Source organism: Bubalus kerabau, chromosome 1 (genome assembly GCF_029407905.1).
Source record: "Bubalus kerabau isolate K-KA32 ecotype Philippines breed swamp buffalo chromosome 1, PCC_UOA_SB_1v2, whole genome shotgun sequence".
NCBI lineage: Eukaryota > Metazoa > Chordata > Mammalia > Artiodactyla > Bovidae > Bubalus > Bubalus kerabau.
Window position 1 is genome coordinate 8,538,598 of NC_073624.1, and position 27,610 is coordinate 8,566,207.

The 27,610-nt window shown below is 42.3% G+C and overlaps 1 protein-coding gene across 11 annotated transcripts in view; it reads right to left on the reverse strand.

The window, feature by feature from the left end:
- Window positions 1–27,610, reverse strand: part of TNRC6B (trinucleotide repeat containing adaptor 6B) — a 260,774-nt gene that overhangs the window by 175,715 nt on the left and 57,449 nt on the right. For 4 of the 11 annotated variants that reach the window (XM_055566702.1, XM_055566725.1, XM_055566710.1 and 1 more), the window contains exons 2-3: window positions 15,847–15,920; window positions 9,845–9,935 (exon numbers count right to left, since the gene is read on the reverse strand). The exons of 2 other annotated variants lie outside the window; for them this stretch is intronic. In XM_055566702.1, the coding sequence (XP_055422677.1) occupies window positions 9,845–9,889 (45 nt within the window). In that variant the 5' untranslated portion in view covers window positions 9,890–9,935; window positions 15,847–15,920. Of the gene's footprint in view, window positions 1–9,844; window positions 9,936–15,846; window positions 15,921–23,947; window positions 23,974–27,610 lie in introns of those variants that run through there. 5 more of the 11 variants (XM_055566764.1, XM_055566770.1, XM_055566775.1 and 2 more) reach the window with 3 other exon arrangements.

Sequence of the window (27,610 nt, forward strand, 5' to 3'; positions counted from 1 at the left end):
CAGAGGTTCCCTCAAGCCAGGACACAGGAGTTGTCAGAGGACTCATCTTGTTTTCCATTTCTCACTGATCACTGTCCTTCACTATCTGATGTCCAGTGCCTTGAAAAACTGTTGTTTCAAACACATTTGTGTATTTGTAAAGTTGTTATTTCTAGTGGGAGGGTAAATCCTATTTCTGATACTCCGTATCTTGCCCATCTCGCCTCTGAATTTCTTGACTTACAAAGCTCTGCTTTCATACTGTTAAATGAAAGCTTCCCCCACATCATTTAGGCATCAGCTCAAGTGCCATGTCTTTGAAGTGATGGATGAATCCTGACCACCCAATTGAAAGAGCTTCCACACTCAGCCACTCTCTAGCATAATGCACGTCACTATCTGAAGGGATTACCTATTTATGTGTTTTGTTGTCTGCAAGAATGCAAACTCCTTATGATGAATGTCTTATTCATCATAAACTATCATAAACCAATGTCTTATTCATCATAAACTTGCTGACTCTCTAATCTGCTAATCTCTGCTTTTCCTTCTTCTACTCTCTAAACGTTTATTTCTCCAGCTTCTGTCCTTGGACCTCTCTCTTCACATTCTTCACAGCAATTTCATCTAATCTCACAGTTGCAACTAGTAAATTTTTAAAAATTAATCAATTTTATTTTTGGTTGCACCGGGTCTTTGTTGCTGCACATGGGCTTTCTCTGGCTGTGCAGAGCGGCGACTACTCTCCAGTTGCAGCATGTGGGCTTATTGAGATGGCTTCTCTCGTGGAGCACGGGCTCTGGGCACACGGGTTTCAGCAGCTGCAGGACACGGGCTCAGCAGTTGTGGCTCTCGGGCCCTTGAGCACCCCGGCTTCAGTAGTTGCAGCACTCGGGCTCAGCAGCTGTGGCACATGGACTCAGCTGCACCACAATATGTGGGATCTTCCTCAACTACGGATCAAACCTGTGTCCCTTGCGTTGGCAGGTGGATTCCTATCCACTGTACCACCAGTAAAGTCCCTCAACTATTAAATTTGAGTGATTCCCAATCCAGTATTTCCAGTCTCCACATATCCTGCCTCCAGTCCTGCATTTTCACCTGGCTGACAGTTTGCCGGCCTTTCAAACTCTGTATGTTTGATACAGAATTAATCTCATTCCCTCCCAAAACTGTTTTCTTTATTATGTTTCCTATTTGGCAAGGGCATCCCCATCCTCCCAGTCATTTTGCTTGAAACCTTGATATTACTCTTGGTTTCTCCTTTTCCTTTTCTCTCACATCAATTGCTAAATTCCATCCACTTTATAAATGTTACACCTTTCCAACCACCCACTCCATTCCAGGTACCATAAGCGGTTTAAAAAGGAAATATATATATTTGCTGAAATAGGAAGCTGAGAAGGACAGCTAATATTCTGCATAACAGAATCAATATTCAAAATGAGTTTAGCCAACCAAAGAGAAGGACAGAAATTCCCAAATTGTTTTTTGTCCTTATTGAACATCATTTACTAACAGAAAAATATACAAACCTTAAGTGTAGAACTAACATCCAAAAAAGATGTCCTTTTCATTATAGGGGAATGGAATGCAAAAGTAGAAAGTCAAGAAACACCTGGAGTAACAAGGCAAATTTGGCCTTGGAATATGGAATGAAGCAGGGCAAAGGCTAATAGAGTTTTGCCAATAGAACACACTGGTCATAGCAAACACCCTCTTCCAACAACACAAGAGAAGATTCTACACATGGACATCACCAGATGGTCAACACCAAAATCAGATTGATTATATTCTTTGCAGTCAAACATGGAGAAGCTCTATACAGTCAGCAAAAACAAGACCGGGAGCTGACTGTGGCTCAGATCATGAACTCCTTATTGCCAAATTCAGACTTAAATTGAAGAAAGTAGGGAAAACCACTAGACCATTCAGGTATGACCTGAATAAAATCCCTTATGATTATACAGTGGAAGTGAGAAATAGATTTAAGAGACTAGATCTGATAAAGTGCCTGATGAACTATGGATGGAGGTTCATGACATTGTACAGGAGACAGGGATCAAGACCATCCCCATGGAAAAGAAATGCAAAAAAGCAAAATGGCTGTCTGAGGAGGCCTTACAAATAGCTGTGAAAAGAAGAGAAGAGAAAAGCAAAGGAGAAAAGGAAAGATATAAACATCTGAATGCAGAATTCCAAAGAACAGCAAGAAAAGATAAGAAAGCTTTCCTCACCAATCAATGCAAAGAAATAGAGGAAAACAACAGAATGGGAAAGACTAGAGATCTCTTCAAGAAAATTAGAGATACCAAGGGGACATTTCATGCAAAGATGGGCTCGATAAAGGACAGAAATGGTATGCACCTAAGAGAAGCAGAAGATATTCAGAAGAGTTGGCAAGAGTACACAGAAGAACTGTACAAAAAAGATCTTCACGACCAAGATAATCACAATGGTGTGATCACTCACCTAGAACCAGACATCCTGGAATGTGAAGTCAAGTGGGCCTTAGAAAGCATCACTACGAATAAAGCTAGTGGAGGTGATGGAATTCCAGTTGAGCGATTTCAAATCCTGAAAGATGATGCTGTGAAAGTGCTGCACTCAATATGCCAGGAAATTTGGAAAACTCAGCAGTGGCCACAGGACTGGAAAAGGTCAGTTTTCATTCCAATCTCAAAGAAAGGCAATGCCAAAGAATGCTCAAACTACCGCACAATTGCACTCATCTCACACGCTAGTAAAGTAATGCTTAAAATTCTCCAAGCCAGGCTTCAGCAATACGTGAACCGTGAACTTCCAGATGTTCAAGCTGGTTTTAGAAAAGGCAGAGGAACCAGAGATCAAATTGCCAACATCCACTGGATCATGGAAAAAGCAAGAGAGTTCCAGAAAAACATCTATTTCTGCTTAATTGACTATGCCAAAGCCTTTGACTGTGTGGATCACAATAAACTGTGGAAAATTTTGGAAGAGATGGGAATACCAGACCATCTGACCTGCCTCTTGAGAAACCTATATGCAGGTCAGGAAGCAACAGTTAGATCTGGACATGGAACAACAGACTGGTTCCAAATAGGAAAAGGAGTATGTCAAGCCTGTATATTGTCACCCTGCTTATTTCACTTATATGCAGAGTACATCATGAGAAACGCTGGGCTGGAAGAAGCACAAGCTGGAATCAAGATTGCTGGGAGAAATATCAATAACCTCAGATATGCAGATGACACCACCCTTATGGCAGAAAGTGAAGAGAACCTAAAAAGCCTCTTGATGAAAGTGAAAGAGGAGAGTGGAAAAAGTTGGCTTAAAGCTCAACATTCAGAAAACTAAGATCATGGCATCTGGTCCCATCACTTCAAGGGAAATAGATGGGGAAACAGTGGAAACAGTGTTAGACTTTATGTTTTTGGGCTCCAAAATCACTGCAGATGGTGACTGCAGCCATGAAATTAAAAGATGCTTACTCCTTGGAAGGAAAGTCATGACCAATCTGGATAACATATTAAAAAGCAGAGACATTACTTTGCCAACAAAGGTCCGTCTAGTCAAGGCTATGGTTTTTCCAGTGGTCATGTATGGATGTGAGAGTTGGATTGTGAAGAAAGCTGAGTGCCGAAGAATTGATGCTTTTGAACTGCGGTGTTGGAGAAGACTCTTGAGAGTCCCTTGGACTGCAGGGAGATCCAACTAGTCCATTCTAAAGGAGATTGGTCCTGGGTGTTCTTTGGAAAGACTGATGCTGAAGCTGAAACTCCAGTACTTTGGCCACCTCATGTGAAGGGCTGACTCACTGGAAAAGACTCTGATGCTGGGACGGATTGGGGGCAGGAGGAGAGGGCAACAACAGAGGATGAGATGGCTGGATGGCATCACTGACTCAATGGACGTGAGTCTGAGTGAACTCCGGGAGTTGGTGATGGACAGGGAGGCCTGGCATGCTGCAGTTCATTGGGTCGCAAAGAGTTGGACACGACTGAGTGACTGAACTGAACTGAACTAAGTGTAGACAGTGTAGACATCAATGAATTTTAGTATTTACTTATTTATTTGGCTGTGCTGGGTCTAGTTGTGGCACGTGGGGTCTTTGATCTTCATTGTGGCATGCACCATCTTTAGCTGTGGCATGGAAGATCTTTAAGTTGGTCTTTAAGTTGCAGCATGGAAACTCAGTTGTAGAATGTAGGATCTAGTTCCCTGACCAGGGATCGAAGCTGATTCCCGTGCACTGAGAGCACGGCCACTGGACCACCAGCAAAGTCCCAACAGCCAACTTTTAGAAGCCATCCTCTGCTTTTTATCTTTCTAGCAGAGACACAGAGTCTTCTAAACTCAACAGACTGTAGTGTACACCTCCTAACTCTCAAGAATATATAATCCCATCTCTGAATTTAAACATCTCTCCAAAAAAAAAGAAAAAAAAGCCTCTGGAAGATACTGCACGATGATTTCAGGGAATATTTCTTCAAAAAGAACATCAACAGTCTCCAAGAAGATGTCCTTTGTCAATCCTGTCCAACCATAAGGCATACCTGATTTCTGTCAGTACAATACGTACATGGGTATTTTTAAAAACTGCACTGACCCTTTCATTCACTTATTAGCTATTCTTAGCACCTTCTCTACCAATGCCATTCCAAAACTGTCCTCCTTAAAAGGAAATCTAAACTCGTCATTTCAATCATGCAAGCTAAACTCTTCAATTTAACAATGACTTCTATTTCAGAGGGAACATTAAGCTGGACCCCACTTTCTTTCTTTCCTCCTCCAAATATCAGTCACCACCAGACAAGAGTCAGAAGAGCAGGGTTCTGGCCTGAGCCCAGGTACCACCACAGCAGCAGGGGCCAGCCTCACTGATCCCCAGGCTCCTTCAAACTCACAAACCTGGTGAACCGCTTCCATAAACACACTCAGCCTTCCTCCACTCATTTCTTCGCTCTTTACTCAAAACATGCCTGGGCCTCCTCCATTTAAAAAAATCTTTCACAGGACTTTCCTGGTGGTACAGTGGTTAAGAATTCACCCTACAATGAAGGAGATGTGGTTCTATCCCTGGTCAGACAACTAAGATCCACAGGCTGCGGAGCAACTATGCCCAGGGGCTCTGGGGTCCATGTGCCACAACTAGAGAATCTGCGCCACAGTGAAGGATCCTGCATGCTGCCACTAAGACCGACACAGCCAAATAAATAAACACAATTTTTTTTAATCTTAAAAAACTCCTTTCACTTGAACCAATACCTCCTTCTAGTCAGGGAACTAGGTGGTTCAATGGTAAATAATCTGCCTGCAAATGCAGGAGATGCAGGAGACTCAGGTTTGATCCCTGAGTCGGAAAGCTCCCCTGGAGCAGGAAATGGCAATCCACTCCAGTATTCTTGCTTGGAGAATCCCACAGGCCGCGGAGACTGGTGGATTGCAGTCCATGGGGTCATAAAGAGTTGGCCGTGACTGTGCACACAGCACACACACTACTCGGTGCTCTGCTCTCTTCATTCACTTCTAGATTTCACAACTGGGTAGTAGACTACAGCCACCACTCTTCATGCTTTTATCATTTCCTTTCATTTTTTTTTTTATTTTTAAACTTTACATAATTGTATTAGTTTTGCCAAATATCAAAATGAATCCGCCACAGGTATACATGTGTTCCCCATCCTGAACCCTCCTCCTTCCCCATACTGGATGCTTGGGGCTGGTGCACTGGGACGACCCAGAGGCATTTCCTTTCCTTTTAACCCATAAAATTGGTTTTTCATCCTCTTCCTCTTGAAGACTACTAATAAATTTCTTTTAAAAGCATTATTATGGAAAATGTCAAGCATATGCAAAGTGAATACAAATGAATCCTTATGTATTCATCACCAAGCTTCAATAGCTGTGAACATTCTGTCATTCTTGTTTCATCCATACTTCCATCCGTTCTCCATCCCTATTCAATTACTATTATTTTACAGTTTTCACAGGTAAAGTGTACCTGAAAAGTTGTACTTTTTAATTGCAAATTCTAGAAGTATACTTTTGACAAATGGATATACACCCGTGTGATCCATACTCCTCTCAGACGCAGAATACCTCCACCTCTCCAGAAAATTTTGTGCACCTTTTCTTTAATTAATTCTTCAAAAAATAAATCCAGCTACATTCTCTCAATTACCAACCTCCTTGGCTTCTCAGCAGCATCTAACAGTATTGATTCTACCTTTTTTCTTGAAATGTACCTCTTGGTTTCTAGGAAGCAAAAGTATTCCAGTTCATCCTCATGTCATGTTGGCTTTGCTGCTGCTGCTGCTGCTGCTAAGTCGCTTCAGTCGTGTCCGACTCTGTGCAACTGCCATAGACTCACCCGGCTCCCCCGTCCCTGGGATTCTCCAGGCAAGAACACTGGAGTGGGTGGCCATTTCCTTCTCCAATGCATGAAAGTGAAAAGTGAAAGTGAAGTCGCTCAGTCGTGTCTGACTCTTAGCGACCCCATGGACTGCAGCCCACCAGGCTCCTCCGTCCATGGGATTTTCCAGGAAAGAGTGCTGGAATGGGGTGCCCACGTCGGCTTTACCTCCAGTATATTTCCAGTCTGTCTCCCTCCACTTCAGTGCAGTATGCGAATCCACTTTCTCTCTCACCCAAGTGACTGACTAGGACTGTCTTCTCTCTCACTGGTCTTCTTGCTCCCACCCCTGCTTCAGTCCAATCCATTCTTCACATAGAAGCCAGAGTGATTTTTAAAAAATGAAATCATGGGGACTTTCCTGGTGGTCCAGTGGCCAAGACTGCACACTCAATGCAGAGGGCCCAGGTTCGATCCCAGGTCAGGGAACTAGAGCCCTCATGCTGCAACCAAGAGTTTACATGCTGAAATTACAGATCCCACATATTCCAACTAAGACCTGGTACAGCCAAATAAATAATAAATTTAAAAAAAATGGAATCATATCACATGACTCCCTACTTTAACAGCCTTCAATGGCTTCCCAGTTGACAGAAATTCTTCCCACATGACAGAAACCACATTCTATGCCAGGGCTGTCAAGTTCTTGCAAGGTCTCAGTCTCTCTCTGTAACTTCCTATCACCACTCAGTGGCACAGGACTTCTGACAGTTCTTGGAAGAGGCTAAGGGCTTCTGAAGTTGTTTCTTCTGTCTGGTATACTGTTCTTCTAGCTCTTTACACAGTTGGCTCCCTCCAACTGTGTAAAGAGTCTTTACTGTTCTTTATTCTTTTAGAGTCTCAACAGTCTTTACTGTTCAGCTGAAATGCCATGCGTGCAGAGAGGGCTTGCTTGACTAACCTAAGCTTGTCCTTCCGGTCACCCTGTATTGCATTATTTTATTTTCTTCATAGTATTGATCATAATTCAGAATCATTATCTTTATTTATGTTTGTTTCTCCCACTAAAATGTAACCACCTTGAGAGTAAGAACCATGTCTTTTTTCTTTGTTGTAGTGTATCCACTAGTAACATATGCTCAAGAATTATTTTTTTTTAATGATTTAATTCAAAGTCATTGTTTTGCAGAAAAGTCCCCACTTTTTCTCAACACCATTTACCTTTCTTAACTTATTTCTATTAACAGAAAACCACAAATTATGTTACCATAGTACTATGATAAATTCCTGCATTAACATCAAATCATTTCAAGATTTTAAACAAAGAGAAGCATAAGAAAAAAGTCATAAAATGTAACATAAATGAAGACTAGTGAAAATAAAGTTATAATTTAATTTTAATAACAGAAGCACCTACTTATTGCAAGTGTAAAAAGAATATTCTTTTTTTTAAAAACCTGTTATTTATTTGGCTGTGCCAAGTCTTAGTTGTGACACACAGGATCTTTGGCTGTGGCATGCAAACTCTGAGTTGCAGCACGTGGGATCTAGTTCCCTGACCAGGGATTGGACCCCAGCCCCCTGCATTGGGAGTGTGGAGTCTCAGCCACTGGGCCACTAAGGAAGTTCCCCCCCGAAAAAATATTCTTTTACTCTTTAGCCTAATTGATTCTGAACTGATAAAATATTCAATAACTGAAAAATCAAGAAATGCAGTCCTCCTTCCTTCTCCAGAAAGAAGGTGGAAACCGAGCCTCTGGTACAACTAAGCATTCTATGTCGATCTAGTTACATACTTGCCAAGCAATCTTCCAATTTCAACCTAGCTTTCCATGAAGAGAATGTACTAGTCAGAGGATCCAAGAATCTAGTCTTCCTTAACACTGTGGTTTATTATAAACTAATTAATTAGGGTCTTGGGGAAGGGTCTGTGTGTACTGTAGAAATCCTGGGGTCTGTATATTTTTGGTGGCCTCGGTGTACATGTCTCGGTGTGTGAGTGTTTGGGGGACATTCCTAGAGTGTGTGCATCTCTCACTTATTCTGACTCTCCTTAAACCAGGTTTAGGATCTAGATGAAAGTGAACATGTTAGGAACTAGATCAAAGTGCTCAGTCGTGTCTGACTCTTTGCAACCCCATGGACTGTAGCCTGCCAGGCTCCTCTGTCCATGGGCTTTTCCAGGCAAGAATACTGGAGTGGGTTGCCATTCCCTTCTCCAGGGGATCTTCCCAATGTCTCCTGCATTACAGGCAGATTCTTTTCCATCTGAATTACCAGGGATGCCGGGATCTAGATGAGTCTGATAAAAGTCTACTGGATTCTACTTTGGCAGAAAGAAGGAAGGGATCTGGTGATATGGGGAGAAAAACAAACAAGGGGAGAGGATGAACCTATCCTACCTAACACATGGACTGTAATGAGGGGAGATTCAGAGAAGCTGAAGAGCATCTTTCACAAGGAGCTCTGGGGCTCAGGGCACAAACTGTGCTTCTCTGTAGCCCAGCCCACGTACCCATTAAGTAGTCATTCCTCATTCCGCTTCCCCCAACCAATCTCTGGCAACCACCAGCCTGTGTTCTATGTAATTATCTATTCTACATATTACATATAAATGAAATCATATGTGACCTTTTGTGCAGGGCTTCTTCCAATTAGCACAATGTTTTGGAGTTTCATCTGGTGACATCTGACCCCTCTCCACTTTTGCTCTGGGGAAAGAATTTGTTGTTGTTGTTCAGTTGCTCAGTGGTGTCTGACCCCATGGATGTGGAGAAAGAATAAACCTTCCCAAGAGAGTATAAGCAGCAGCGCCAACAGCAAAGGACTTCCTTCAGGACGGTTCAGGGCAGACAGCCCTACAGGTGCGGGGAACTGTTCAGAACACAGTGTGGGATACACTTGGAGCTCCCAGCAAGGATTAGAAGTGATTTTGACAGGAGAAAAAGGGACGTGAAGGTGATACTGAGGGTTTTATATGATCAAGAAGAGAAAAAGCCAAGGAGACTCAGGACATGGAGCTAGATATAGACAGGTATCAACACAAACATAACCACTTCTACACAGGTGACAACGAAGTATTCATTTAAGCTTTAGCCCGAAAAACCAAACCAAATACCATTTATAAATTTGTAACTAAAAATGTCTAAAAGTGATCAGTGATACCTCTGTGTAGCAGGGATAAGGGATAGGCTTTTTTATTTTTTACCCTATACACTTCTGATTTGCTTTAATTTTTAAAATAAGTACATACAACTTGCATAATAAAACCTTAAAAGATAAAGTGCTAGTAGTCTACGAGTGATTCATAAATTTTTCTATGAGCTCAGTGAAATTTGTTTTAAATTTGTCAAGGAATGTAACAAAAGTGGATACTGAGAAGGAAAAAAATCCTTTCAATCTTAGGTGAGGTTTAATTTAAATCAATCAGATGTCTAAATTCACCTAAAACACAACACCCACTCTCCTCACTCACTGTCCCTGTTGTTTAATTTCTGCTCAGACTGTTTGCACCTTTAGTAATTCACTGACCTTGGAACTGCTTTCTTCCGATACTTCTCCCTCATTGGTCTGCATGGGAACAGACTCTGTGCAAAACTCTGCAGAAACACACAAATACTGCCTAAAAGAGGTAAGAAGAAAAAAAAAAACACACATAAGGAATTCAGTGTGCATATTTGCTTTCTCAGATTACACTGAAATTCTGTCACCAAGACTAAAAATAGTATGAAGCGATGACCTTGAGTAATATGTGTGTACACATGCATGTGTGTGTGTATGTGTAGCATACATACACACATATCCCACGGAGAGAGGCAGGGAGAGAGTTTTCCCCACCTTATGAGAGCATAATTAGGAAAGGCTGAAGACACTGGAATAGTAAACAGTTCTAGATTTCTTTCCTCTTTTTATTTGACTTGTGGAAGAGGTTAAGAGTAAAAATCTTTAGCAATTCATACAGTACAAACACTGACCTGTTGGAAAAGTGGCCCACCTGAGAAAAGTAGGGGGCCAGTTGTTATGCTGTAGCAGGGCATATAGTCTAACTATCAGGCTAGGCTATTGCAAGTGGCTGGGTTTCTTAGGTTTATAATTTACGTTCAATATTTATGGTATTTTATAACTGAAATTCAGGTATACTCTAATAGTTGATCCTACCTTTCTATTTTAAGAAAACCTGCTCAATAAACTAAATTTCAGTTTATTTATTTTTATATGATAACAGGCCTATAGAGCAAGACAATAAAAAGTAGCAATTTTTCTTCTAAGAATAAAATGAGTCAAATAAAAGTATATTAAAATTTTACGAATTAAAATGAACCCAAAAGAAACTAAAAGTTTATGCAACCTTCAAATTAATTCATTAAATATGTAATTATTAAGGAATAGGAACCATAAAGAAAGCTGAGTGCTGAAAAACTGATGCTTTTGGAGAAGACTCTTGACAGTCCCTTGGACTGCCAGAAATCAAACCAGTCAATTATAAAGGAAATCAACCCTGAATATTCACTGGAAGGACTGATGCTAAAGCTGAAGCTCCAATACTTTGGCCACTTGATGTGAAGAACTGACTTACTGGAAAAGACCCTGATGCTGGGAAAGACTGAAGGCAGGAGAAGAAGGGGACAACAGAGGATGAGATGGTTGGATGGCATCACCGACTTGATGGACATGAGTTTGAGCTAGTCTGGGAGTTGGTGATGGACAGGGAAGCCTGGCGTGCTGCAGTCTATGGGGTTTGCAAAGAGCTGGACATGACTGAGTGACTGAAGTACTCAAACTGACACAAACAAATCTCCATTATAATACAGGTATGAATGTTTTTTTCAAATTCCTCAAAGGGCTCAAAGCTACAAAATAGGAAAGCTAAAATGATGCTTGACAGTGTACCTTTTTGGCATGAGAGAAATCTTAACGAATACAGCAGATAGGAGATGTGCCAATCTGGTTCTGGCACAGGCTTCTCAATAACCATTTAGAAGGTCTGAGACCAAAAGGTATTTCTGAGAATCTGTTTCTTCACTTGGTGGGTGGGAAAGGACATAAAAACACCCACTGTGCTCGTCTAATAAGGTCTGTTGGGAACCAGTGTTTATATATATATATAACGTAAAATGTGAAATTGGTACACTGGAAGTCCCTTGACCACCCCCACCCCACTCACTCAATCCACACAAACCAACACCATCCATTCCCTCTGTAAAACACACAGAAAGTGAAACAGGCGTTCTCTAGTGATTTTGTACCTCACACCTATTTATGACAGTTGTGCCAAAGCAGAATTACCCTTTCTATGAAGACTAAACTGGCAGCCCTGGAAAAACTCGATAACATAGCTAGAAAGATGTGGTATACAAACTGCTTCACAAATGTCTTTTAAGTTCCCATTCTACTTTGCTGGAACAGAGATTGTATTTCATAGATGATACATTATAGCCACAGCAGACCAGGAAAGGCATCTCCATTATCTCTGTGCCATTTCCATTTGAACGAGATTCCCTCTCCTGCGGTTTCCCGCTTGGCTCCTCTCCATCCACACACTCCACCCCAGTGGAGGGACAGAATCTTATATGAATGGAGAGTTCAGAAGGAGAAACAAGCTATGTGAGCTCGGCCCCTCCTGTCTCTTCCCTTTTGAAGCTGCCTGTCCCTCAGGAGCACATGCTGGGGCCACTTGCACAGCTGACATTAGGTGAGCTTTCAGGACCCCACCATCACTGCCGCTGCCAACTGTACCTTGTTGCTTCACTGAGGCCAGCAAAGCCCCCGAGCCTTGCTCAATCTTCTGTGCCCAGTGCCTACAACCTTGTCTCTATAGAAACAACCACACACCTGAAGACAGAGTTGCACTAAGGTTAAAATGCAGGGTGGCCTGTGCTTTATAAACTTCAATTTGGCCTCAATAGTTAAAAGCTCGTATATAACTGTAAAAACTCATGTGGCCTATGTGCTCTGCTCTCAGACCCATCAACACAGGTCCCTCACGGCTACCTGTGACAGGTAAGACTATTGAATTCTGAGCTTCACTGTTAAGACTCTGTTTCCTCCCGTAGATGTAAGCTGCATTCTCCAATACAGCTTTTTTTTTTTTTTTTAATTATTTATTTATGGCTGTGCTGTGTCTTCACAGCCATTGCAGTGCACAGGCTTCTCATCGCAGTGGCTCCTTTTGCTGCAAAATATAGGCTCTAGGGCGCTTGGGCTTCAGTCTTTGGGGCCGGTGGGCTCAGCAGTTGTGACTCTCAGGCTTAGAGAGTCTTGCTCTGTGGCATATGGGATCTTCCTGCTCCAGAGATTGAATCAGTGTCCCTTGCATTAAAAGGCGGATTCTTAACCACTGGGCCACCAGGGAAGCTCTCCAACACAGCTTTATTAGTGTAAAGATGATTTTTTGGTCTCCCAAATCCCCTCCTCTTTGAGAAATAAATTTCTCAATTGGTAGAGAACTCAGTCAAGAGAAAAAATACTATTTATTAGGTCTCTCAAAGACTTAAATCTGGTGCATGAGACCAGTGTCTTGATTAATAGACACCAAGCAAAATTTGAGGAGAAAGATATATGTCAAATTTCTGAGGCTTTTGTTAGGGCCAGGACTTTGGGCCTTGGCTCTTTTGTGAGGGGGCATAGCACTTTGACCTCATAGAGGTTTACATTAGGCCACATGAGTTTTTACAGTTATATACGAGCTTTTAACTATTGAGGCCAAATTGAAGTTTATAAAGCACAGGCCACCCTGCATTTTAACCTTAGTGCAACTCTGTCTTCAGGTGTGTGGTTGTTTCTATAGAGACAAGGTTGTAGGCACTGGGCACAGAAGATTGAGCAAGGCTCGGGGGCTTTGCTGGCCTCAGTGAAGCAACAAGGTACAGTTGGCAGCGGCAGTGATGGTGGGGTCCTGAAAGCTCACCTAATGTCAGCTGTGCAAGTGGCCCCAGCATACAATGGCCACTCTGGCCTGGTAAGCAAATGCCAGCCGTGCTGGCCTCAGCAAAGGGAAGAGGGCATTAGCAGGCTTGGGTGACTCCAGAGTACAGAAGGCTGCTGCCTGACCTTGAATTATGCAGGCACAGCTTTTCCTAAGCAGGCATAGCTGAGGCAATGATTAGGCTTTAGGGAAAAGAGACATTCTTCCTACAGGCCTTGTAGATACCTAGTGAGTGCAACAGTTATTTGCTATGGATAAGCTACAAGGCAGCTGAATTTCAAACAGCACAAGCACCATCAAACCAGTGAAGTTCTATGTTTAAATTCTTTTTGCTAAGTTTATATAGGCAATTCAAAGGGGGAAGGGCAATTGAGAGGTTTCTCATTAAATGTCAGGTTGATGTCCTTTATTTAATTTGCCTTCATTGTGTGTGTGTGGGGGGGGGGGTGATTTTTTACTCTCTTTAATGTTTTTCAATGAGTTTTTGAGAAAGCCTCGATGCCATTCTTATCGAAGGGATGGCTCATACCTGTGCCTCAGGGTCTAAGTAAGTTTTCCTGCCCTTCTGAGGAAAAGACAGGGGAATAAAGTGGGTGACTGACAGTCTTTACCTGGTGCATTGCAGGCCTCAGCAGATGTTAGTGAGCAAACATGAGGAATGTCCTGCAGGCTCTGTGCTGGGTCTTCTCTAAAAGTTGACCAACATGTTCATATCTCAAAGCCCTCCAAGATCCCGACCTCGCCTGCCTCTCCAGCGTCATCGGCCGAGGCCTCTTTGGTCCCTCCTATCTAGCCACAGTGAACTATTTGTGCGCAGCGCTCAGTTGTGTCCGACTCTCTGCGACCCCATGGCTGTAGCCCACCAGACTCCTCTGTCGTGGGATTTCCCAGGCAAGAATACTGGAGTGGGTTGCCATTTCCTCCTCCAACAGTGAACTACTTACAGCTTCCCAAATACACCAGATTGTTTCCCGTTTCCATGCTTTTGTCCATATCACTCCCTCTGCCTTTCCCTTCCCTGCTCCTCATTCAACATTCAGCTTTTATAAAGTAATTCCTGTCCCATCTCTAGGCAGAACTGATGACTCCTTTCCCAGTGTCTGCAAGGGATCTTGTGAGAAACTTATTAGCGGATATGTAACACTGCATAGGATTTATTTTCTTACACTGATGCCTCGCCTATTAGATTATCAATGCTTTGATACCAGACATTGTTTTTCAATCTCTGCATGCCCCGATTACTTAAAACTGTGCACCTGGCATTTAATAAGTATCCAATAAATTCCACTGTAAGAATGACTGAATTAACCAACTAAGTCTTTTTTACTTAAAATTGCAGTTCACCGGGTCCCCATCACATGCCAGATGGTGCTGGACTAGTATAGGAGAATGAGCTTTGGCTTTGAAGGAGCGGAACAATTATTCTTTGTCATTTCTTAGCTGTGTAATCTTGAGCAAGTTACCTATTATTATAATCTTCATTATTTTCATCTACAAAATTTATCGGGGGGAGGTATTACTCCTGCAAGGTGTCCAGGTGCAGCAAACAGGTGCTACAAAAACAGTTAGTTCCTTCCCAAGAAGTCTCGGAGGGTTTACAGACCAGCAAAGCAGACAAAAAAAAAAAGTAACTCTTAATATAAAATAATGTTGTTTTATTCCTGTATCAACAACAGGTGCCCCTGGAACACAGATAAAAAGGAAATTCTGCCAGAAGAGCCTGGGATGAGGGGCAAGAGGAAAGATATAAGCAGGAAAGTAAATAGTGGCATTCTTCTCCCCTCTTCCAAAATTTAAGCAAAGAAAAAAGAATCCATCAAGGCATAAAGTTGTGAAAAATAACTTCACATCTGGGGAACAGAACATAGTCTGGTAAGGTTTACAGATAGTCAGTGGTGCTCAGTCACTCAGTCGTGTCTGACTCTTTGTGGCCATGGACTGTAGCATGCCAGGCTCCTCTGCCCATGGAATTTTCCAGGCAAGAATACTGGAGTGGGGTGCCATTTTCTTATGCCGGGGGATCTTCCCGACCCAGGGATTGAACCCAGGCATCTACTGTATCTCCTGCATTGGCAGGTGGATTCTTTACCATCTGAGCCACCAGAGAAGCCTCTTACAGATAAGGGTACACTACAAAAGAAGCCAGAAATGTCGTTTGGAATAAGGTCTTGGAGGGGTTTGTAGGATGACATCTGCAGTGACTGGGAGCCATAAGAGCTGTTTAGGCAAAGGGGCAATGTGAGCAAATCTATGGCTAGACGCTGAGTCAGGCAGTGTGTGGACGACACACTGGAGTAGGGAGGCACCGGAGGCAGAGGAGCTAGGATACGCGCATGTCACACTGTGAAACTGCTAAATCTAATAACAAATCTAGTTCCATAAAAGGATGGGACACCAAGTGTCAGTATCAAACTAAATACAGGTGTTTTTAAAGGGACCTAGTGAAGTGGAAATTCAAAGGATCAGGAGTGATATCCACTTTAAGTTCCCTTCTGTAAGAACTCTGGAAAGAAGCATTAATATCAGAATGTACTTTTCTTTTTTTTAAACGTGAAGATGCTCTCATTTCATTGCCCGTACCCGGTGGATATCCATTTTTAAAACTTACCTTTGACAGTATCCTGGGGCAACACAAGCCCGTGAGGATGAGTCTAGACTACATTCAGTGCAAAAACCAAAACCCTGAAAAGAGAAGAAAATCCCAATGAGCCTCATGCTCACAGCAAGACGCCGTGGTGAGCAGCAGTCATGTATAAACCTGGGCTTCTCTGTCTACCAGCTACTGACTCTTAGGCCAGTGGCCTAACGGCTCAAGCCTCAGCTTCCTCATTCAACACCGGGAGCAACAACAGTGTCTTCCTCATAGGGTTCTCTGAAAGTTTAGATGAAATACTTGTAAAACACTTTTAGCACAGGGCAGGGCACCAGCCACGTGCTGGATAAAGGTGAGTGGATATTAAGAATGTGAACTGAAATATTTTCTGGAAAAAAACATTACAACTGATATTAAACCTTTATTATTTATTTAACCTTGTTTGTTCAACCAGAAAAATACCAAACTGCTTTATTTTCTCCATTTGACATGAGGATGTCTCATCATCACTTTAGAACTAATGCATCCCAAACCGCACTCTTCATCTCCCACCCCCCACTCTGCCCCGCCCCCAGACTCCATTCTCCAGTCTCTACTGTCTCAATCAAGAGTGTCATCCTCCACCCAGGTTCTGGGGTCAGAACTTCAGATTCATCCTGGATTTCTCACCCCACCCCAATCCTCTTACAGCCAGTCAGCAAACCCTATCACTCCTGCTTTCAAAATACGTATCTTAGAGCTACCCATAATTCTTCATTTTCATTGCTATCATCATTTCCTACTTGTGGAGGCCTCTTAGCTGGTTTTCTTGGGCCTACTCCCACTCCTCCCTGAGCCATTTCTAATTAATTGCTGGAATGGCCTCTTAAGAATTAAAGCAAATGACAGCAAGCTGCTAATAAGTGCAGTGAAAATGTTATTTCGTGAAGGAATGTTTTCTCTCTTTATATATATGTGAAATATATATATATACACACACACATGAAATGACAGCCATGTATTATTAGACAGTTAAAGATCCCAGGCCAGTTCTTTCATTTTACAATGGCAGAAACAAATGCCAGAAGGATATTCTGCTCAACGTGGGGACAAATGCGGCAGAAATTTATCTGTGATTAGCATCAACACTGCTGTCAGAAAGCCCGTCACTGTTTGGAAGTTGGCCACCTAGTTTCACAATCAAGTTAACATTTCTGTCCAAGAAAGCACATTCCACTTCCCATGGCTACAGATTATAAATTACAGCTTCAGAACTACCTTAGGTCACAGCATTTGAGGTGGTGTTTTACTCAATCTCAAAGGTATCTTACTGCCCTCTTATCTACCATCATCTCCACCTTAGCTTATTTTCAGTGTTTGAATAAATAAATCTCAGATGGAATGGTACTATGATGAGTATTTATTTTTGCTATTTAGTTGCTAAGTCGTGTCTGACTCTTGCGACCTCATAGACTCCTCTGTCCATGGGATTTCCCAGGCAAGCATACTGGAATGGGTTGCCATTTCCTTCTCTAGAGGATCTTTCTGACCCAGGGATCAAACCTGTATCTCCTGCATTGCAACAGATTCCTTATCTCTAAGCCACCTAGGAAGTCCTATATGATGAGCGTCAGTAACATTTTAATTATTAGCTTTACCGTCCTATTATACACACTGTTATCCCAACAATCTTCCTTTCTAAAAAGCCAATTTGACCTTTGTGTACATCACTGGCAAAATCTAGTCAGTAACTACCCATTGTCATTAGGGTAAAATTCAAAATCCCTCCAGTCCCGTCATCACGTCACATCCTGGTCGCGTGGTTGGCACAGGGCGGCCTTGCTCATGACGTGCACTTGCGTCCCTGGGAGCCCGCTGCCTCACTCCCTTCTACTCCTCTTTTAAGATCTGCCTCAGGTGTTAGCTCCTCACAGTTTTCTGTACCCTTCTTGGCTGAAGTGTTCCTCTTCTGAGATCATACAATATCAGTAATATCCATGGATCTGTTTTATTCATGCACTCCTTGACAACAAGGATTACCTACGTCTTACATTACTTTTGAACTTGGTATCGGATGGAGCTCAATAAACACAGACTGAACTGAATGTTGATGTGACCCCAATAACAGTACTGCAGTGTGGAAGCGTCCCCATTAAATGGCACCGGGGAAGGCTGAAGAAGCCAGCCACAGCTTCCAAGATGAGCCTGGCCCTCACAAAGGATGTAAACTCTGTGGTTATGTGTGACGCTCAGCACCTCAGAGAAAGACAGGATTCTTGAACTTTTTCTCAACCACAGACTAGCAAGATAAAAGACTTAATTTTCGGTTCTCTATTGTGATTAGTTTCTGCCCAGGCTTAAACATCCTTCTCAGGGTAAACACTAAATTCTGTACCAACTTCATACAGGGGCCCATTATTACATATCTTGCTAACAGACAAGCTTAAGACACCGTGGCCAGATCGGTCCTTGGCCTGTTTGGCAGTTGGTCCCAGACACTTGCTGGCGGTCAGTGACGGAAAAGGAGTTAAAGCAGAGGAGTTGCCAGCAGGGGAAACCGGGCAGTTTTCCAAGTACTCTGGAAACCAGTTTTTACAGAACAGCTTCATTACTTTCTCTGCAAGGCCGTGAACCTCTGTATCAGATGCACTCCTATTCAAGGTACACAAAATTTAATTCTAAAATCAACACTGAAAATTATCTAATTGAAGTTATCTACAGCACTGTTTTCCTTCTAAGGTATGAGTAATGGCAAATTCCTCGCAAACACCATCTGAAATGTTCAGAGCCGCCCTATAATCCTTCCATCTGATCATGCGTAGCCATGGCAGTAAGCTACTTGAACTGCTCTAGTTTTCTCTAGTCTCTCCCAGAGTAACCAAATTGGTCTTGAAATTCACACAGTGGGGTGGGAAGGTTCAGTGGATCTTGGACTACATCAATATCCAGGCCCTGCAAAACTTCAAGTAGACTTAAAGAGTTTCTCCACAGCCAAGTATAGAACTAAACTCACCAGGTGGAATTGAACTGAATCCTTTACAAAGAATATGAAAAGAAGTACATATCCAATAAACTATATTTACAAATAATGTCTCTGATATGATGGAATTTTAATTTTGAAACTTGATTGTTCAGCATGATTCTTCTAAATATAATTTTAATTCTCATTTCAAAAACTTCAAGCAATATAGATAAAGTCCTTGACCACTGCCCTCTCTCCCTGCCCTGGTCCTCCCAGGACTCACCACTACTGCTATGTTTGATAATCAGCATAATTCTCCAGATGCAGATTATTAAGAATACACTGTAAACTTCTGAGTCACAAATAACACTGAAAACCCAGACTGTCTACATTGTTGGCAACTGGCCTAACTTCAAGCAAGATGTCTGGAAGAGCAGCAGATGTGGGGGTGGAGCAAAACACCAGCAATGAGGCCAGGGAGGTTTTCCTGGGAGGCGAGCACAGACCAGGAGACTAGGGGCAGACAGGAGGGGACTACGAATCCAGCTCTATATGCGGGGCACACAGCCTAAGAGGGCAAAAAGGAACCTGTTGAATTAAGTAACACCAATAATAAAGTCAGAGCCTAAGGGGCGCAGATAAAGGTAGTACTACTACAGGAAGACGGGTTTATTTAGCTACCAATACCCAAGGGTTACCATTGTTCCAAGATCTGGAAATGCTACTTGCAGTTTTAGGTCACGTCTACTTCAGTTCAACACTTTGGAAATTCTGTAAAAATGTTCAAGTCTGCCCATTCCTAAAATCACCCCCTTTAATCCTAAAATCTCCTCCAGATGGTGTGCCCTTCCTCCCCTCTAGTCAAGCTCTATTTCCAGGGGATCTTCCCTACCAAGGGATCGAACCTGGGTCTCCTGCATTGTAGGCGGATTATGTCCTGTCTGAGCCATTAGGGATTATCCCTTAAATATGTATATATATTTATTTATTTGGCTGCACCAGGTCTTAGTTGTGGCATGTAAGATCTTTAGTCATGACATGTGGATCTAGTTTTCTGACCAGGGATTGCACCTAGTATCCCTGCATTGGGAGCCCAGTCTTAGCCACTGGACCACCAGGGAAGTCCCAAGCTCTTTAAAAAGAAGTTTTATTTGTGGTCTCAGTGTCCTACTCTCTCATGGACTTAATCATCATCAACATTTGGTTTCTCTCCCTATCACTCCCAGTTGTCAAATACAATGGCTATCATTGAATTATTTGCTGTAACCTTTCTTTGGCTTCTAAAAATTAGAAGGATCTGAAATACTTGTCATTTGGAAGCCCCTTTCCCATCTTGATGTTAAGGACATGAGATCTCATCCCTAGGCCAGGGGCACTTTGCTTTAGTTCCTGGTCCTTGGCTGAGTCTGGATCTCCCTGTCTCCCTAGGCTTGCAGCCAGTCCAAGGCCCTTGTCAATATTGTTGATTTTCAGATTCCCATCATGGGCAGGGGGTTGCTGGGTGAGAAGCAGCTGCTTCTGCGCATGGAGGACTGGGGAACAAAGGTCATTGTGAAGAAATTCAACTCAACTCCTGGCTTTAAGGATTTGAGCATAGTTCTGATGCTCAAACTGACATGGAACATATTTAGTCCCTTTATCCCACAGAAGGGGTTTCCCTGGTGGCTCAGACAGTAGAGAATCTGCCTGCAATGCAGCAGACCCAGGTTCAATCCCTGGGTCGGGAAGATCCCCTGGTGAAGGGCATGGCAACCCACTTCAGTATTCTTGCTTGGAGAATCCCATGGACAAAGGAGTCTGGCAGGCTACAGTCCATGGGGTGGCAAAGAGTCAGACACAACTGAGCGACTGAACAACATATCTCAATGACTCCCAGATCTCTCTCTAGGGCTGACCTTTCTTACAACCTTCAAAGCCATCTGTATAACTTCCTAATGTCAATAGACTTCTCTACCTCATGTTCCGCAGGTCCCTAAAACACAATATAATGAAACAAAATAATCCTCCCCTTAAAATAATCTGCCTCTCTTGGGAATACTAGCATCCCACTCAAAAATCTGGAACCATCACCTCCATTTTCCTCTCACCAAACTGTCAGCTCTGCTGCTGCTGCTAAGTCGCTTCAGTCGTGTCCGACTCTGTGCGACCTCATAAACGGCAGCCCACCAGGCTCCCCCATCCCTGGGATTCTCCAGGCAAGAACACTGGAGTGGGTTGCCATTTCCTTCTCCAATGCATGAAAGTGAAAAGTGAAAGTGAAATCGCTCAGTCGTCTCCAACTCTTTGCGACCCCATGGACTGCAGCCTACCAGGCTCCTCCATCCATGGGATTTTCCAGGCAAGAGTACTGGAGTGGGCTGCCATTGCCTTCTCCACTGTCAGCTCTAATCCTCCAATATTTCAACAGGCACTTTCTTCCCTATTTTATTCCTATCATCTCTGCCTTAGTTCTGGCATAATTTCCACTGATTTATTCCACTTGTTTTTTAAACTGGTTTTCTTACCCTTAAGACCCACCCCACCCCCACTGCCATTAGAATTACCGTTATAAAGGGCAAAACCACAGGGCCCTTGCAATACCTTTCATCCATCTTCAAGATGAAATCCAATTCCACCGCGTGGTATACAAGGCCCAGGATCCATTCAGCTCTCAGCTTCATCTCACAAAACCACTCTGCTTTTAGTTTCTCTTAAGCACCACAGGGTTTCACGTGTCTGTGATTTTGTACATGTTGTGTCAACTGGACTCCCTCTCTCACAGGGCATTTTTCAATTTTGATGATGCAAGAAAAGGGAAACCTTTCCTATGAAGTTTGTCTTGATTCTTCTCTTTTGCTCCAGGTGCTCTGGATGGGTCCTTCCTCTGGGTTAGCAACTATACTCGGTATATATTTCCACTAGGCTTGTTTATGCTGTATAGACTACAAGGTTGTAAGTTTTCTGAAGACAGGAAGGGCTAAGTCTTTTTATCACTGTATCACCATCACATAAAACAGTGTCAGTGCAAAGGATATTCCAATAAACTCTCCTGAAACAAAAACATGCATTTGGAGGAGGGAAATATAAAGTCAACTCAATATAATATTCTTTGTTTACTGAAATAAGGATGCTGTTCATCGCTTATAAGAGTACACCCAGGGCCACAGTACTGATTCCAATCATTCACTCAGTGAATGAGCCACCTGCCAGGTTTCATGTCTGTTCTAGAAATACCATGCTGAAGTCATGCTAGGCTCTCAGGGCACTGTGCTACCCCCATGAACCCACAGACTGCCATGGAGAAGCTGTGAAGAAACTCTGGGACTGAGAACAGGACCCTGGCATAAAGATGTTAAATTTATTCTTGTAACTTTTAAGTCAGGGAAGAGTTGCCTAATAAATAAACTGAAGCAGCGATGAAGAAAAAGGCATGTGCCTTACCTTCAACTACTAATCCAGTTTGGTCAAATGGAACTAATGCCCTCTTGCTTAGTCCAGGACAACTTGTCAGTTCTTTAACACAAAGGGCTTCAGAAAGTAAAGCTACCCTCTAAGACCTACACAAACTGCCAGTCACATGAAGGTGGGGGCGGGACGGTGGGGAATAATGACTGCCAGCTATAAGAACAGCAGAGGCAGCTACTGAACAGCAGATTCAACTCAACCAGCTTTCCTGAGGCTTACGAAACACCTAGCACTATGCTTGCTGGTTTCAGACTAGGTTTTTACTGCAACTAGGTTTTACTGCTGACTAGGTTTTACTGCAATCATTGGCCACAAAGAATTAAAGAGATTAGGGGGCTTCCCTGGAGAAGGCAATGGCACCCCACTCCAGTACTCTTGCCTGGAAAATCCCATGGATGGAGGAGCCTGGTGGGCTGCAGTCCATGCGGTCGCGAACAGTCGGACACGACTGAGTGACTTCACTTTCACTTTTCACTTTCATGCATTGGAGGAGGATATGGCAACCCACTCCAGTGTTTTGCCTGGAGAATCCCAGGGATGGGGGAGCCTGGTGGGCTGCTGTCTTTGGGGTTGCACAGAGTCGGACACGACTGAAGTGACTTAGCAGCAGTAGCGGTAGCAGGGGGCTTCCCTGGTGGTCCAGTGGCTAAGACTCTGTGCTCCCAACACAGGGGGCCAGGGTTCAATCCCTGGTCAGGGAACTAGATCCCACATGCCATAAATAAGAGCTCAACCTGCCACAACTGAAGAGCCCACATGTCACAACAAAGATGGAAGATTTATCATGCTTCAAATAAGACTCGTGCAGTCAAATAAAGAAATATTAAAGAAAAGGAAAATAATTAAACAGGCTAAGATGCTCAGCTTTTGCACTCAATATATTGATGATCTGTAATCAAAAAGTATTCTTTTTCCATGTTGTGTATTAAATTTATGTAGTTAAAAAAATCAAATAGGTATTTCTATGAAGGTTGTCTACAAAATTTCAAATGCATATTGGTTCTCCACTAAAACAATAAGGGAATATTTAATATTGATATTGAAGATAATAATAATATGAAACTATTTATGCTGTGTTCAGCAATATACATCATGGACATCTCATTTAAGATACGATCGCTAGCCTTAGAGCTTCCCTGGTGGCTGAGATGGTAAAGAACCTGCCTGCAATGCAGGAGACCCAGGTTCAGTCTCTAGGTCGGGAAGATCCCTGGAGAAGGGAATGGCAACCCACTCCAGTATTCTTGCCTGGAGAATCCAACAGACAGAGGAGCCTGGTGGGCTACAGTCCACGGGGTTGCAAAGAGTCGGACACGACTAAGCAACAAACACTTTCCCTATCCTTAGAGGTCTTACATTATTGATAAGGAGAAGAAAATTAGCACACCAAGCAGTTCCACAAAAACTAAGCAGTAAGCTGTGCGGCACAGAAGTTTCGAGGATGCAGAGAAAATGGTGGGCTGGACAACCTGTGCAGCCTTCAGGGAGAAACCAAGATCCCGGCTGGAACTGATGGGATCTAAAGCAGTGATTCTCAAACTTTTTCATTGCAAGGGTCTCTTTACATCCCTAAAATTTATTAAGGATCTCCAAAAGCTTTTGTTTATGTGGGTTGTAGTTAACAATATTTACAGGTGCCTCAGTGGTAAAGAATCCGCCTGCCAATGCAGGAGACATGGGTTCAATCCCCGAGTCAGGAAGGATCCCCTAGAGAAGGATATGGCAACTCACTCCAGTATTCTTGCCTGGGAAATCCCATGGAGAGAGGAGCCTGGCAGGCTATGATCTGTGGAGTCACAAAAGAGTTGGATACGACTTAACAACTAAACCACAACAAACACATTAAAAATGAAAACTATGAAAAATTTAAAATATTCACTCATAAATATTTAAATATATAAGTAATAAATGATTACATGTTAACATTTTTAAATTAAAAATATTTTAAAGGCTAAAAGTTTAGAGAATAGTGCCACTTTTTTACACTTTTGTAAGTATCTTTGATATTTTGCAAGTATCAGACCACAGCTATATCCTAATATCTGCTTTTGCATTCAATCTTTTGCAGTATTGCATGCCATGTAGCCTCTGGAAAACTCCACTGTACACTCAGGAATGAGTTTAAAAGGCATATAACATCTTAATGTTATTAAAGAGTTGTGATTTCATGGACCCCCTGGAAGGATCTAGACCTGGGGCAGTGCAAGGGATCCGTGGACCACACTTTGGGGCATTGTTAATTTTAAAAGAGAAAGAAAATGCTATATGCAAGGGCTGGGCAGGAAGGAAATATGTGGCTGGAGAGCCATAATTTCTAAGTACGCAATGCTTCCCTGTAAACTCTTGGCTACAACCAGGCTCACCTTCATCGTGAGACTGAGAGACCGAAATGGCCAGGCAAAGTGGGGACCAGAAGCCTCCTCTAACCCCGTGGTGCTCTGTGCCCACAGAGGAGGCTCTGCAGCCCCTGTAACATTCCCCGGAGGCCACGTCAGCCCTTGCTCGCTGGCACCTCCACTGTGCTCTCCTCCCAGAAGCTGTAAATGGCTCACAAGAAACTGCCTTGCCGGGGCTTCCCAAGGCTGTGTTTACTAACTGCAAAATCATCTCTCTGCCACAGTCTCAGATTCTTCAAACGTTTCTTGATCTGGCTGTCTTAAAAAAACACATTTAACATCAGCCACGTAGCCAGTTTTTCCTTGCCAATAACCATGGGAGTTTGCTATTCTGTTCTCGTGCATCTTGCGACTGTAAAAACAGTTCCCGGAGCATCATATGTCATGGATCTAGTTGCCACAAACTGAAAACATTTTCTTCATATTTTGTGGCACAAACTAAAAGCATGCTGGATGTGGTTTGCATACAGTCCATCTCTGGCCAAAAAAGAGGCTTAAATATATGGATAGATGGAGAAAGGGGGTGGCCATCACCATCATTAAACTGTTTGATCAATCAGCGTTTGATAGTGTATAGCTATGGCAAAATTCTACATGGAAATGAAACATTCTAAAATTATCCTGCAATAAGTACAGTTGTTCTTTTCATGCAGCAAGCTTTAAGTTGCCTAGCAGTTGCTTTATAGCTGAGAGAAGCACAGATGAAACAGAAACTTCTTTTTTAGTCTTTTAAATAAAAAAATTATATAATAAAAGCAATCATGAATCTATATAGTTTTTCAGTCTTTTTTATGCTATTTTTTAGTAAACATACTTATTAAGGCCCCTTTACAGAAGAGGATAGGTCATTTTGAAGCCAAAGTGAAACTGAAACTTTAAAAAGAGATTTCCGCTTCTGGGAACGCTAAACTAGATAATTCAGACCAACAAGCCTATCCTGCTAAGAACAGCCTAGAAAATCTGGACAACATATTAAAAATAATCTTCAAGGCACTAATAAGTTAATTAAGAATTACCATGCATAAAAATCAATTTCAAGTGAACTATGTATCCAAATGTGAAAGATAAGTAGTAAAGCTTTCAGAAAACAATGTGGGATGTTACCATCACAGAGGCACTGGGAAGGAGCTCTTAAAACAGGAAACAAGAGTAACCATGGACAAAAAACAAATAAAAGATAATGATACCAAAATCCAGTTTTTGTTCACCAAAAGACATCCTCAGGAAAAGGAAAAAATGGGTCATATAAAACCAATAAAGGACTCATATTCAAAATAAAAAGGAGTTCTGACAAGAAACAAAAGATAACAATAGGAAAATGGGCAAGAGGCTAGGTGAGGCACATCACCAAATAAACAAACAAACCATAAAAACAAATAAAAAGTTGTCGAACCTCAATAATAAGAAAAATACAAAAGAAAACCATGATGGAAAAAAAGAAAAAGAAAATCACAGCAATATACCTTTGTATACCAGAACAATTAAAATTTTTAAAGTCTGATAATAACAAGTGTGGCCAAGGGTATGGAACAATGGGAATAACCATGTACTATTTGTGTGAATGTATAAATAAACTGCTATCTCCACTTTGGAATATAGTCTGGCATTATTCTTCTAAAGTGGAAAAGAGACATACTTCACGATCCAGCAATTCCACTCCCAGGTATATACCCCAAAGAATTCATGCACAGGGGCACCAAAAGATACACAAAAATTTTCAAAGCAGCACTATTATAAGAGCCCCCAGCTGGGAACAACCCAGATATTCTCAACAGTAGAATAGCATATTCATAAAATGGAATACCATACAGCAATGAAAATCAGGAAATAACAACCACACAGAACATGGATGGATTTCAAAAACATAATGACCACATAATAAAAGAATATATAATGTGTGACTCTGCTCAAAATCAGCCAAACTTATAATGTTTAGATGTACGTGGGTGATAAAAGGAGAAAGGAAAGAAAGAAATCAGAAGAGTGGTTACCTGCAGGTGGAAGTTGGGGTGTCTCTAGAAAGCTCACTAAGGGCTGCCGGTTCCTGTAATGTCCTATTCTTTGATCTCAGAACTGGTTATTTTAAAATAACTAAGTTTTACATTTGTATTTTACACACGTCTCTGGTTGTGCGATATATTTCACAATAAAAAACAATGAAAGCAAAACAAAGATCAAATACATACAAAGGAAAAAGTGGTATCTTTGCTATAACTTTAAAAATTAGATGACAGAACCCAAATTCCTTAGCCGGCATCCCTTCATTATCCAGTCCTGCCTTCCCAGTCTCATCTCTTGCCACCCACCTTCTTCACAGGTAGTACAAGGAGTCTGTCACACTTGTGCTCAACCCTAAGCTTTCTTTACCTTCACTCCTGATATCTGTCTAGAAAACCATGGAGACAAAACCCAATCATCATTCTGTCAGACTAAGTACAAACATTCAAGACACAGCCTGGATGTCATCTCCAGTGAGAAAGCTTTTCAGGAGACACAGATTCTAGGGCCACACCGACTGGTTCAAATTCCAGATCTGCCATTTACTGGGCAGGGTGACCTTGGTCAATTTATCAACAATAATCTTGTAGATTCTTTATCTATAAAAATGAGTATGAAAATACAACCTGCCTCACTAGGTTTTTGTAATGATTCAATGAGTAAATATATGCAAAGTGTCTGGAACAGGCCTGGGAGAGAATAAACACTGGGTATTAGCTATCATTATTATCTAGCTACTATCAGTAGCTATTATTACCAAGTATTATTATTAACTAGGTATTAGCAGGCTGAGTCGGAGAAGGCAATGGCACCCCACTCCAGTACTCTTGCCTGGAAAATCCCATGGATGGAGGAGCCTGGTAGGCTGCAGTCCATGGGGTTGCTAGAGTCGGACACAACTGAGCGACTTCACTTTCACTTTTCACTTTCATGCATTGGAGAAGGAAATGGCAACCCACTCCAGTGTTCTTGCCTGGAGAATCCCAGGGACGGAGAGCCT